The sequence below is a fragment of the Setaria italica genome, chromosome I (genome assembly GCF_000263155.2).
Source record: "Setaria italica strain Yugu1 chromosome I, Setaria_italica_v2.0, whole genome shotgun sequence".
In the NCBI taxonomy this organism is placed as follows: domain Eukaryota; kingdom Viridiplantae; phylum Streptophyta; class Magnoliopsida; order Poales; family Poaceae; genus Setaria; species Setaria italica.
Window position 1 is genome coordinate 21744302 of NC_028450.1, and position 13807 is coordinate 21758108.

A 13807-nucleotide genomic window follows, 5' to 3' on the forward strand; every position below is an offset into this window, starting at 1 on the left:
TTATGAGGGTGTCATTTCAGCAAAGCAATTTGGTGACGCGCGAGTGTAGTTATCGAGGAGAGAGGAAATCGTTTCTCAGGTAGGAAACCAGGTCTACTCGCGCACCAAAGCTCGTAGAAACGAGAAAAATCGAGTTGGGCGAGTCTGATCGTTTCTTTCCTCGTTTTGCCCCCTCCTCCGGATCCCGTGTGTTCGCCCCCCTCCCAGCTCCGCCGCCACCGCGACCCACCCCGCGCGAGCCTTCCTCCGCGACCCACCCCATCGCCATCGCACGCGCGCGCCTGCCCTCCGCGACCCACCCCTTCACGCGCGCGCGCGGCTGCCCCTCCGCGACCCGGCCATCGCGCGCGCCAAATCCCTGCCCACGAATGCCTGTCGCCGTTCTCCGCGCAGCCGCGAGCTCTCCCTCCCGCACAACTGCGAGCTCCTGCCTCCTCTAGAAATTCCCGTGCGCCCAGTTCAGTTTCCCGCCCAATCTGCCGCGCAGAGGCTTTCCCCCTCCAATCTCCCGCTCGGAGGTTGACTGATCCATTATAATTCCATCTTCCCCAAACTCATAGTGCCACGCACCCCATTTGACCAAATTAATCCCAAATCGATCTCGAAGAGAGCCTCAGGATGCATCAATCAGAGAAGCAAGGTGTACATCAAAAGAAATCGAGGAGGCCCTCTTTGATTTCCAGGAGAGGCGCCGGTGCTACTGCCACAGCTTCTCCAGGCACTAGGGCTCCTGCCGGAGGTCCAAGCAGCGCTTCTCCAGGTACTGCTGCTCCTGCAAGCGTTACAGGCGCCGGTGGTCGAACAGGCATTCATCCAACTCATCATGCATTTTGGCCTGCAACATCTCTTGGCAGCACCTTCACGGTGGATTCAACATCTCCTTGCACCTCTAAATGGTATGTTGTGGACGAATTTGTTTGCCTCAACATTTTCTATGATGTGATGAAATACCAGTTTGTATGCAAATAAAAATGCTCGAGTGACGTTCTGATATTAGTTAATTTAAGTGATCTGCACTATGTCGTTTATCATTTTTTTTCTAGAGTTTGCAATGTCAGATGTGCCTTTAGTTCTAGATGTGCCTTTAGTTCTCTCATCAATTATACCCTATGATGTTTATCAAATTTTTTAGTTTGCATTTGTAGTTTCAAATCTGCACTATGTAGTTCCATGGCTTCTTTGCAGTGAAGTTAATTCCATTTCGCAGTCTGTTTCCACCAGGTGGGTTTGTGAACTCTTTAGGGCGAGTTTGGAAACTCGAATCCCGCTGGGGATCCCGTCATTTTCCAGGGGCTGGAAGCCCACGTGGGCAACTCACCACGGGCCGAATCGCCTCGTCGTTTGGGAGCCCATGAGATGGGGACGCCTGACCGCATCCACGAGTTTTCCCCGGGGCGAGCCTTCCTCACCTCGAGGGTCCTGGCGGCGCATCCTCGAGTGCCGTCACCGCCGAAGCAACACGAGGAAGCTAGCGCCAACTCACCAAGCCCCCGCCGCTCCGTCCAAGCGCCACCGTCCGTCGGCCTTCCCGTCCGGCGCTGCTGCCCCTACGCCTTCCCGTCCGGTGCCGCCGCTCCGCCTCCCCGTCAACGACAACGCCGCCGTTCACTCGCCGTCTCCGGTGCTCTCCGCGACGAATTTCTTGATCCACATCGACACCACCTCGACCAGCGACCAAGCGCTGCCGCCCCTCCGCGTCCCTATCCAGGCGCTGCCGCCCCCCTCCGTGTCCCCGTCCCTGCCCAGGAGCAACTCTGCCATCTCGATCTGTTTCGATAAGACCCTCTTCCTCCTCGGCTAGCATATGTGAGTTTTCCCCCTCACCCTCTCCTCCTCTTTCCTGATTCCGTGTAGATCTTGGTGCATTAGCTCCATGATCCACTCATTGTCTGTCAACAGCCTCTGCATCCAAGATGTGCGAACCTACTGAACGAAATTGTGATGCTATATGGCTATTCAGAGTAGCATTTTCTTGTAGTCTGTATTTAGTCACTGTAATTGTGATGCTGAACAAAATTGTGATGCTATGCTGAAGCTTTATTCGTCCTTTGGTTCAGTGATTACTGAAAAACAACTTTGTAAATAGTAATAAGGTTTTTGTTCTGTCAAACACAATCAAGGTTTGTGAGCTTGCTTGCTGCTGCTTAGATCAATATTGGCTTCTCACGTCAACTATGCTAATGCTGAGGTGATAATCAGTCCTTCCCTAGCATCAGGATGTATATGCAGACTAATTTTTGTCTCTCCTGATTTCTAGTTAGCATCATGATATTGTACATCTTGTAATTAATGTGGCTTTTTTTTTCTTAAACAACAGCTTCTTGAATAATGTGGCCAAATAAAAATATTATGAATGATGCCTACTACTAGTCCTGATGTTTTATGTTGGTGGAAAGACCGCTATGTAGTAATTCAGCCATAGATTGCTATGCTGGCTATGTTTTATGTTAGGTACAGCTGTCGAATGAATCAGTCTTGTTATTTTGGTTGTTTGTTCAGATAGCTTGCTTTGGTTAGTTGTAATTATTTCATTCACAGCAGCAGATTAGCAGATTGCTTTGGTTAGTTGTAATCATTTTCAGATTGACAGCAGCAGTGCAGGTTCTTGTTTAGTTCAGAATGTAAGCGGTGGCAGTAGCTTTTTTTTAGTTCAGCTGCTCGGCTGGTTTGTTTCTCTGAATTTCTATCAGTTCGGTTCAGGACAGATAAGAAGCTAAGCGCCCTTGCTAAGTGACTTAACCGATACTAGATGGAATTAATTGAAAGAGAGCACTCAACGTGGAATTAATAGTAGATTCAAAACCTTTTTGTTTTGCTACTTATGTAGTCCAGGAGATAAGTAGGTCTGTCTTGCAGATTTATATATTGAGGAAATAGAGCTAGAATGTCTGTATGTACCTTATTTTTCAATCAAGCATTCTCGGATTTATATATTGAGGAAGTAGAGCTAGAATGTCTATATGTACCACATACAGAGTAATCAAGTATCACGCCGTAGTTTACTTGCCTTGCACATAACTGGTCAACTATATATTCATGTCAGATTAACATAGTTAGCTACCTATATCTCTTTGTTGCTTGATCTTTCGCTTCTATTGTCCATGAGACAAAATGTTTACAATCTGGTGTTCCAACTGATATTGCAAACAGTTGGCATTATGAGTCAGCATATTGCATAACTTGGCGGAAGCAACACATGATCAGAGAAAAGTGAAGTGGCCTTCATCATTAGCATCTGAGGGGGTCTTTGTTTCTTTAGTCCCTCCTAAAATTTCTATCACATCGAATGTTTAGATACTAATTAGGAGTATTAAATATAGATTAATTACAAAACTAATTGCATAGATGGAAACTAATTTGCGAGACGAATCTATTAAGCCTAATTAGTTCATGATTTGACAATGTGATGCTACAGTAAACATGTGCTAATGATGAATTAATTAGGCTTAATAGATTCAACTCGTGAATTAGCCTCCATCTGTATAATTAGTTTTATAATTAGCTCCTATTTAGTCCTCTTAATTAGCCTCCGAATATTCGATGTGATATAAATTTTAGGAGGTCTTAAAGATCCAAACACCCCCTGAGAAACATTCAAGATCATAGTTAGATTTTGCTCCTCCTGTCTGTCAATTTTTATATACATGCACCTACTATTTGTCCATTTTTTTATGTTACTGGCGTCTATGTAATATATCGGTGTCTTGAGCTGGAGGACTATAATTTAAATATTGGTGCAAATTTTAGCTTTCAGTTTGAGGCAGATCACTTGTTTAAGCTTTCAGTTTATATTTCAGAGTACGATGTCAGTTTGAGTGTTTATTTGGAGTTTCAGAATATTGGGCATGTGCAATTATAGCTTACAACGAGCAAGCTCATAATCAATATGTCATGATATGCAAGTTTGTACATACATCCTGGGTATCGTACCAATGAGCAAACTCATAATCATATAGTTACGATATGCGTGCCCAATCTGAGTGATTCCAAGGGACATCGGCTCCCGGGGATTGAAGAGGCCTTGCTTCCAAATAGCAACAGGTAAGGGGAACGGAAGGGAGAACGGCTCCTGGGGATACAACTGGCCAATTAAATCCCTGTCGGGGGTTTGCTACCCAGGGAACGGCTCCCGAGGATACGACCGGCCAATTAAATCCCTGTCGGGAGTTTGCTACCTAGGGCAAATTAGGCGCACGTTCCAAAGTGGCCCTTACAGGTGTTACAAACCAGCGTTCCCAAAATGGCCCTTACAGAGGAATAATACTGCATGCCATGATGTTGTGATTGAAGTCTGCGACGTCAATCATTCGGGCGTGGAAGACCATACCAAGCAGCATCCAGAATATCACGAGAATACAGTGTGTGATAGAGGACAAGGCAAAAGGAATAAACAACGCCTCTACTGTAGCCTGGACAATTATTGAGGAGCGGAGAGCCGTCCAGGTGTCCAAGCAACAGAAGAGGAGAATAGTTGAAGGCACCAGAAGTCTTAAGCACGAAGCAACTCCAGAAGCCTCTGCCGCGACTATAAAAGGAGCTACCAAGTGAAGCATTCATCATCACCACATCAACCACCACATCGAGCACCGAAGCACCGAAGAAGCAAGATCACCGAAGACCTCCACCCAGACTCCACTCATACTCCATGAAGACATCCACCACCTCGGAAGTGCTCTGAGAAATAATTAGCCACCATATTTAGAATCACCCACTACCGTTCTATTACTCTACCACCTCTGTACTACTACAGAATAAAGGGAGGCCGTTGAAGCTCGTCCCTCGGTTTGTAAGGTAATCAAGGTTTGTGCTAAGTGCTTGGGGTTTCCTGAAAGGGAAAGCCGCGTGTAAGTTTGTCCCGTGGAAATGGATTAAGCTGTCCTAGTAGCATCCCTGCTTTCCTTTAAGTTCGTTCGTATGGGGCGATGTCTCTACGCTAGTGACCCTAGAGGAGAAACCTCTGCGTGTGTCGTTCTCGTGTTAGCCCTGGTAGCGGCATTTGAGGAGAACCCTGTGTGCGCAGAGAAGTGTTCCCTTCGGGTGGAACTGCCTGGGGAGACGGTAGAGCCTGAGTCCTGTGTGAGCGTGGCTGGGGACGGTGAGGGCGAAGACTGGGCTGGCCTGGTTCTGAAGCGAGCCAGCGACGCATGCGGTGAGTACCGAGTAGGACTGTCACAAACATAGCAGCACGTCCGACCGAATTCGGTCTCGCCAACCTGCAAAGATCCTGAGAATTGATATAATCAAAGAATATACCTAATCACGCACCCGCGCGTACCATATCCGCCGAAAGCGACCCCGAATAGTAGCTCAATAGTGCGCAATAGTGAGTGAATAGCGCCACCACATTTCCATCCATCCTGAGGTGCTTCACCCACTCCCTGGTGAGTGCTCGGGTACTATTCATATTCCCATTTTGAATAGTGAGCTGAATTTCAATAGTGCCGCGAATTTGAATAGTGTTCATTGAATTTGAATAGTACAGTGAATAGTAACTCAAAATTTGAATAGTAACTCAAAATTTGAAATCCGAAATTTTTTAAGTCGCTTGATTTTCCCTCATGTTATTTCCCTACGCCCTGGTATCAGAGCCGTGGTTATAAAAATTCGTGAATTTGAGGATTTTTGTATATCTAGTCAAGATTGAAAAACTTCATTATTTAAATCTAGAAGTTAATACTGGAAAGACAGTTAATACTAAAGAAAATATAAATATCAGGTGCAGAATAAATAGCTCTGAAGATCATACTTGGCATACCTCACACGGTCAGATAAACTTAATAGTTGACTTAATACATAACTTTTATATATCTTGGGGTAAAAGGCAAGACGATTTAGAATTAAATTTTGAAAAACTACAAAAAGAACATAAGCACTTAGAAGAGAATATTTTAGTCTTGAATAATAAATTAGAATTAATCTTGTAGCCTTGAATAATAAATTAGAATTAATCTTGCAAGCAGCAGAAGAATGTAGAAATTCACTAGGAAGAATCATCCAAAATAGTGATTATATTAAAAAGGATATAACCCACCTATATAAGAAATTTGATAATACTAATATTGAGCATAACAAAGAAATTGTTCTATCATCAACAAGATTAGTTGAGTTTAATAGATCATTAAACTCTGAAAAATGGAAATATCTGAAAGTCTCTCTAGAAGAGATAAGTCACTCCAGCTAGTAAATAGAGACATAAAGCCTTTAAGCTTTATGGATAAATTGAAAGGAGGATGTGATGATATTGAAAACTTAGAAGAAATGATAGATGTAGAAAGGGATCTTGAAAGATATCAAAGAGATACCTTAAGAAAGATAAGACCTCAGCAAATATATCAAATGAGCTAGTTTGAAAATAAAAATGGACTATACAAAATATCTAGAGAAGTAGAATTAAGTGTTCTAACAGAACCAGTTCAACTAAGAATTGTTAGTAAACAATTTGAGAACGGGCTAAAATATTCATGCTACAAATATATTCATCAGGGAATGTATATCATAGGAATTAAAGGAATGACTAGGAAGAAATTAGGAACCAAAGTTCTAATAACCCTGTTAGATAAAAGATGGGATTCAGTGAATAAAGCAGCATTAGGTTTCTTAGAAGGAGATATGAATGAAAATATGTTAATAATATACATAGCTCCAGATTTAATAATGCCAATAAAAAAATTTATAGATAAAATGGCAATTGGTTTTCAAACAAAGGCTATGAAGACTTTAAAGGTACAAATTTATTAGTAAGTATAGAATTTGTAGGAAGGTTAACTAATAGAAGTGCAACTAAATACAAGGTAAATGTAAACAATGTAATAGAAAGTATGTAGTTTAAGGGAATAAAATTCATGAGTCCCTTAAAAATTAGTTCTGAAGAAAGAGCAGGTGAAGAATGGAATATAAGTGCTTTAAGAGAACCAAAGATTTTAAAACAACCTAAAGATTATGTAAGCTATGAAAATAGTAAAGGCAAAACTAGTATCAGATTTGTTAATTATAAAGAAAGAAGTTTAGATGATTTAGAAGTTTCAACTTCTGATTCAAATATAGAAGAAGCTAGAAGACATAGCGTATGTGAATTTATGGAAAAATTAGATATTGATAATGAAATGAAACACTATGAGAAAAAATTAAGTAAGGTTTAAGATGAATATAATACCTCTATGATATGTGAATGGTCTACTGTTAGAGAAAAAGAGATCTATTTCAGACAAGAATTATATAGACTTAATAAAATTAAGAAAAAAAGAGAGCTAAATAATAAAAGGGTTAACATGCCAATAATGAATCATGAAACTATTTTGAAACATATAAGTGATAAAGATAGTAGAATTCAGAAAGAATTAGAGAATAATAAAGAAAGGGTAAAGGAAGAAGAAGAGGTTGTTATAAGTGAAGAGGATCAATGGGAGATCAATAATAAAATTTTATTAAAAAGTTATGAAGAAGAGGATGAAGATATAATTGAAATACATAGTAGTAAGTCAGAATCTCATATCCATTCTTTAGGAAATGAAGAATTATGCAAAAAAGATACTGCTATAGAAGCCATGGATATAGATCCTAGTCCATCTAAAAGAAGACGAGAACAAGAGAGAGATATAAAAATTGAAGGAGAAAGGGATAGATCATCTAGAAAACCAGGAAATTGGCCACCAGAAAAGGAAGAACCTACATATAACTATATACCTGGACAATATAAGCATATGGGTTCAAAAAGGAGAGAATTTGAAAGGACTATGCAATTTCAGAATTATAGAAGTGATGGTGCAATATTAAATTTAGCAGCCCATGATCCTATAGATTGGCCAAATATTATAAGCATATGGAAAAGCTTAATAGTCCAAAAATATGTACAAAATCAGCATAATATTGGAAGTAGAGTAGAAGATATGATTACATATTTAGAAACATTCTTAGGAGAATCAATTAAAGTTCTATGGGAACAATGGGTAGAAACTTATCCTCATTATTATGAAGAATTAAAAAGAGCTGGCAACAACCCTTATAATTTTGCAAATGTCATATCAAGCATTGTCATAGATGAAGATCCAGAGTTAGGTTATACTACATTACAAAATGAAAGATTGAAGGAAATAAAGAAGTTGACTTTAACAAATTGGAAAGGAATAAAAGAGTTCTCTCAGCATTATTTGTATAATACCACAACTGCTAAGCAAGGCTATAATAAGAGTATAGTTGAAAGGTATTTTAATAAATTGCCAGATCCTTTAGGATCTATGATATTTGAAGAATATAAAAAGGAGTCTAATGGAAAGGAATATAATATTTCTCAGGTTATAACATTTGTTTTTAAGCAACTAAGAAAGATATGCACAAGCATACAAGCTCAAAGGTCAATGAAGCAATCAGACTATAATTTTTGTAATAAAATAGTTCAAATACCATTGACATATGGAGAAGAGAAATGTAGAAATAAGAAATACCCTAAAAATTATAAAAAGGGAAATGTAAAGATAAAGAAAAGATATTTTCTAAGCAGATTAGATAATAGAGCTTCTTTCCTTCACAAGAGAAATGTAAGAAGATATAATCCTAGAAAAAATTATGATAGTACATGTAGGTGCTTTATTTGCAATTTTCCAGATCATTTAAGTAAAACTTGTCCTAATAAAGATAGGAAGAGATATTCTAACAAACAAGAAGAGCAAGAAAAGGTGTTGATTATAGATAGTGTTAATGAAAATATTTTGGTATGTGATGAAGATATAATGGATGATGAATCGATATATTCAATAATAGAAATAGATGAAATTTAATATAATGAAGAAGATGAATCGAGTGACGAAGAATTAAATTTGATTAAGGAACTAGCAGGATTAAAGATAGAAATGATGGATCAAATAATTCGGGATCATAAAAGAGATGACTTTAATATAAAATATATATTTTGTATATATTATCAAGATCTAGCAAAAAGGGCTACTTGTAGTTTATGTATAAAACAGGCATGTATGTCATGCTTAGAACAACAAAATGACAAGAGAGTAGTCAATACAAAATATGAGGAAAATAAGATTAGTCCAAAGGAGGACTCTTCAAATGATAAAAGAGAGAATAAATATTTAGTCAATACTCCACAAGAGTTTCTTATCCCAAGGATAAGTTTTAAGACTGAACAAGTATTGGCATATTTTACACAAGATATTATAGATCTAATATGGAAGAAATATGCTGAAAGGCAGAACAAAATATTTCATGATATACAAAATTACTTCATGAGGCTATATCAAGGAATAGAAAGGAATTTGGGAATAATAGTTAATACAAATACCTTTCCTTTACTTCATCTTGATGATAAATTAATTGTTAAGCCTCATCATTAATTTATAATACTTAAGGCTGATATAAACCTAAAATATTTTAGAAATATACAAAGGCATACAGGAGAAGATATCTCATTACAAACTATTATTGACCATGGGTTAGTCCGAGATATATATGGAACATTGGAAGAAATACTTCAATCTAATTTAGGAAAGGCTATTAAAGAAGCATGTAAAAGATTGGCGTGTGTTCAAGGAAGATATAAAATAAAATACTATTCTAATCCACCAAAATTTACACTACCATTGAGACCAGCAAGTCATGATATATATATTATAAAAGGTTCATATAAATTCCCTACGATATGGTCGTCAGAAACATGGCAAAATTATGAAGAAATACGTGCTAAAAATAATCATGATAATTGGAGAATCATCAGTGAAGCAAAAGAAATAGAAGGAAATACTAAATTTGATCCTGAATACCATATGATGTATCAAAACAAAATAACAAAGATATTTCTATGATAATATTATGGAAAGAATAGTATAATATCAAAAGAAGTAGGAAGGCTACTTAAGCCAAATTATGGAATCGAATGCCAGTTAAGAAAGGAATATCGTGAGTTGCTGTCATGGTATGAACCGTGGCAACCAGAGGAACCTGATATTGAAGAAGAAGAATAGAAATACAGCTAGCATAAAAGAATATTTTGTTTCACAGGAGAATAAGTTCCCTATGTTGTTAAAGTGTTAACCAAATTCGGCCGGGGGAAGAAAAAGGAATAATACTGCATGCCATGATGTTGTGATTGAAGTCTGCGACGTCAATCATTCGGGCGTGGAAGACCATACCAAGCAGCATCCAGAATATCGTGACAATACAGTGTGCGATAGAGGACAAGGCAAAAGGAATAAATAACGACTCTACTGTAGCCAGGACAATTATTGAGGAGCGGAGAGCCGTCCAGGTGTCCAGGAAACAGAAGAGGAGAATAGTTGAAGGCACCAGACGTCTTAAGCATGAAGCAACTCCAGAAGCCTCTGCCGTGACTATAAAAGGAGCTGCCAAGTGAAGCATTCAGCATCACCACATCAACCACCATATCGAGCACCGAAGCACCGAAGAAGCAAGATCAATGAAGACCTCCACCCACACTCCACTCATACTCCATGAAGACATCCACCACCTCGGAAGTGCTCTGAGGAAATATTAGCCACCATATTTAGAATCATCCACTACCGTTGTATTACTCCACCACCTCTGTACTACTACTAGAATAAAGGGAGGCCGTCGAAGCTCATCCCTCGGTTTGTAAGGTAATCAAGGTTTGTGCTAAGTGCTTGGGGTTTCCTGAAAGGGAAAGCCACTTGTAAGCTTGTCCCGTGGAAATGGATTAAGCTATCCTGGTAGCATCCCTGCCTTCCTTTAAGCTCGTTCGTATGGGGCGATGTCTCTACGCTAGGGACCCTAGAGAAGAAACCTCTGCGTATGTCGTTCTCGTGTTAGCCCTGGTAGCGGCGTTTGAGGAGAACCCTGTGTGCGCAGAGAAGTATTCACTTCGGGTGGAACTGCCTGGGGAGACGTTAGAGCCTGAATCCTGGTGAGCGTGGCTGAGGACAGTGAAGGTGAAGACTAGGCTAGCCTGGTTCTGAAGCGAGCTAGCGACGCATGCGGTGAGTACCGAGTTGGACTGTCACAAGCATAGTAGCACGTCTGGCTGAATTTTTCGATCTCGCCAACCTGCAAAGATCCTGAGAATTGATATAATCAAAGAATATACCTAATCACGCACCCGCGCGTACCATATCCGCTGAAAGCGACCCCGAATAGTAGCTCAATAGTGCACAATAGTGAGTGAATAGCGCCGCCACATTTCCATCCACCTTGAGGTGCTCCACCCACTCCCTGGTGAGTGCTCGGGCACTATTCATATTCCCATTTTGAATAGTGAGCTGAATTTTAATAGTGCCGCGAACTTGAATAGTGTTCGTTGAATTTGAATAGTGCAGTGAATAGTAACTCGAAATTTGAAATCCAAATTTTTCGAAGTCGCTTGATTTTCCCTCGTGTTCTATTTCCCTACGCCCTGGTAATCAGTAGGGGATTCCTTTCAAAAAAAAAAAGAAATGCCAGTATTCATGATCGTGCTACTCATAAAAACCTTCAATTAGACTTGATAGAACATAAATGGTAGAAGTTTGGGAACATAAATAATTAGATGAATATGCATCATTTGTAAAGTCTAATTTTCAGTATCTGTGACATATACTAATACCATTTACTTTGTACTGCGATACATAATTGTCCTATTACTAATTTTTGACAACTGACTGTTTGATTTTTCCCCCTGCAGCAGGATGTGGAGTTTCTGTGCACCTGGAGGCTGCGATTGATGTGGAGTTGCTGTGCACCTAAACACTATAGTTCAAGTCAAGTTACTGTGCACATTGAGGCAGGACTAGTATGTGCAGTTGTCCTGCACCTATATATTACTATTCTTATGGTATTGCTACCCAGATTATGTGTTTTGCTGCCCGGTGCTACTGTCATGGTTTTTATGTATTTGGACCTACTATATTATCAGGATGGGTACCTTCTCTATAAATTGATTTGTGTCTATGCGTGCGAATATGATACTTTTGATATGTGTTGGCTGTGCAGTGCTTTTTTGGATGTATATGCATGTACTCATTTCATTTCTTTTTGAGCTCGGTACTCATTCCATTTGGATAGAGAGCTGATTGGCACAGCCGATCCTCTTCTATTAATACTGCATGCAACTGGTTATTAATTGTTCTTCTCCATGGAAACTACTGTAAAAACTATGCATTGGGGAGGTTAGGTCTAATTGGACATTTACTGTACTCTTTCTCCTTTGAAAACTAGCCATAGATCTATGGGTTGGGACTGCCTTTAGGGAAGAAGCAATCATACGGGTAAGATATCTAAGCTGGTACAAAAGTGAAATCAAATGGATGATGCATGGCTACAAATCTGAAGATGCTGTAGCAGTTCTTAATTAATTGCCCATATCGGTGTGAGATAATATATCTTGTAGGAAAGCTTTGTCTAAGAATCAAAAGCATATATTGCAAATCGAAGAAATCATAAAGGAACGGATGGAGCGCACACAGTCTCGTACCCATCATCGATCAGTAGCGCGAATCAGCATATGTTCTACGCGTAGTACAGTGATACTGGCAGAACTATTGAAGCATATATAGCTACGATCACTGTAGTTTGCTTATCCGACCTTTGAGTTGTTTATTTCGTTGACCCATCAATCCATCCAATTTGTTATAATTCGAGTACGATGAATTCTCATCCACGAATTTCCCTCAGTGGTGTTTGGTTGGCTCAAATGTAACGTATGTTTGATTGCGATGGTTTGTAATCGATTGACATTGTAATCGAATCCCTTATACAAATAATATCTATACAAGCTTGTTACACATCCTCCCCACTGTAATCAGATACAACACCAACACTATAATCTGATTACGTTACCAGAGTGCTACCAAACAAATAGGATAATCACCTATTCCGCCGCTAAATACACTGTAATCTGATTCCCTTTGTGTTTACATTAGCTTAGCACGAACCAAATACTATCTAAGTTTGTGCTCCAACCAATAGTGGAACGACGCCAAAGATTTGTGGAGCCAAAACTTCTACCCAAGTTTGTGGTTTGCAATGCCAATGATTGGCATGCAGCAAATCAACATGGACAGGTACACTTCATCCACCGTATCATTCTTCACTTTTTGGTTGCCGTAACATGGCCAGTAGTGAAGGATGCAATATAATCCAACTAACGCGGCGCGGAGCGCGTGCCCAAAATTAACTATCCGATGCTGGGTAATGGTAGAATACTAGAATACGCGTGCGCGAAGCATCCGATACCTTGCTTTATTTCCCATACAACAAGGAGAACCATTCGCGAGTGTCCATAAGGCTGCAAGTTAATTTATTAACCAGTGCAGCACCCACATGCGACAATATAATACATGTAGCAGTATTCAGGAAAAGGTTGCGAACAACTTGTATTACACTGTGAGAAAACAACGCAGTGCTCTCCATGATCATGAATAGTTTATTCCGTGGGTTTGCCGTGCAAATGTACAACCTCACAAACATACATGTATCACACTCATGCAAGTATAAATGTAATCCTACCTTTACAAAATCTCTCACATACACGTACTTACACTCACCCTACAAATACAGGTATGCAACTATAGCTTTATAAAAACCTCTCACATACGTGTATGTCACCCACCATTAAAATAATGGGAACGTATCTGGTGCAAACCATCTACCCCGTGCAACCTTGAAAACTATATATGAATCAAGTCCACAAGATGCTAATCCTATGGATAGGGGTAAGGCCGGAGTAGGAACGAGAAACTCACTGCGGATCATTGCAACCATTTTGCATGAGAAGTTTGATCGCCCAATGCGGCTCACACATTTGATGTAAGAAATTTCTCTGTTGTGGTTCTCTTTTTGGATGTTTCTCAGC

At 39.7% G+C, this 13807-nt stretch overlaps 2 protein-coding genes across 6 annotated transcripts; both read left to right on the forward strand.

The window, feature by feature from the left end:
* Positions 1-120: 120 nt before the first annotated feature.
* Positions 121-3365, forward strand: LOC101772055. 3 transcript variants are annotated; one of them, XM_022829849.1, is made up of 3 exons: positions 125-896; positions 1222-1806; positions 3151-3365. In XM_022829849.1, exons 1-2 carry the CDS (start codon positions 619-621, stop codon positions 1799-1801), a joined length of 858 nt encoding a protein of 285 aa, XP_022685584.1. In that variant the 5' UTR covers positions 125-618; the 3' UTR covers positions 1802-1806; positions 3151-3365. The 3 variants fall into 3 exon arrangements, 2 of the variants coding, with proteins under 2 accessions (XP_022685584.1, XP_004952463.1); XR_001163358.2 differs by lacking the exon at positions 3151-3365 and having other exon boundaries at positions 121-896; positions 1208-2793; XM_004952406.3 differs by lacking the exon at positions 3151-3365 and having other exon boundaries at positions 126-896; positions 1222-2793.
* Positions 3366-4262: 897 nt separating this feature from the next.
* On the forward strand, positions 4263-11902 carry LOC105914517. Of its 3 annotated transcripts, XR_001164228.3 has the most exons (3): positions 4263-4791; positions 10006-10601; positions 11639-11902. XR_001164228.3 is itself a non-coding variant. In XM_022825066.1 (2 exons), exon 1 carries the CDS (start codon positions 7158-7160, stop codon positions 8772-8774), a length of 1617 nt encoding a protein of 538 aa, XP_022680801.1. In that variant the 5' UTR covers positions 5647-7157; the 3' UTR covers positions 8775-10601; positions 11639-11902. The 3 variants fall into 3 exon arrangements, 2 of the variants coding, with proteins under 2 accessions (XP_022680801.1, XP_022680803.1); XM_022825066.1 differs by lacking the exon at positions 4263-4791 and having other exon boundaries at positions 5647-10601; XM_022825068.1 differs by lacking the exon at positions 4263-4791 and having other exon boundaries at positions 5647-10601; positions 11642-11902.
* The last annotated feature ends 1905 nt before the right edge of the window (positions 11903-13807 follow it).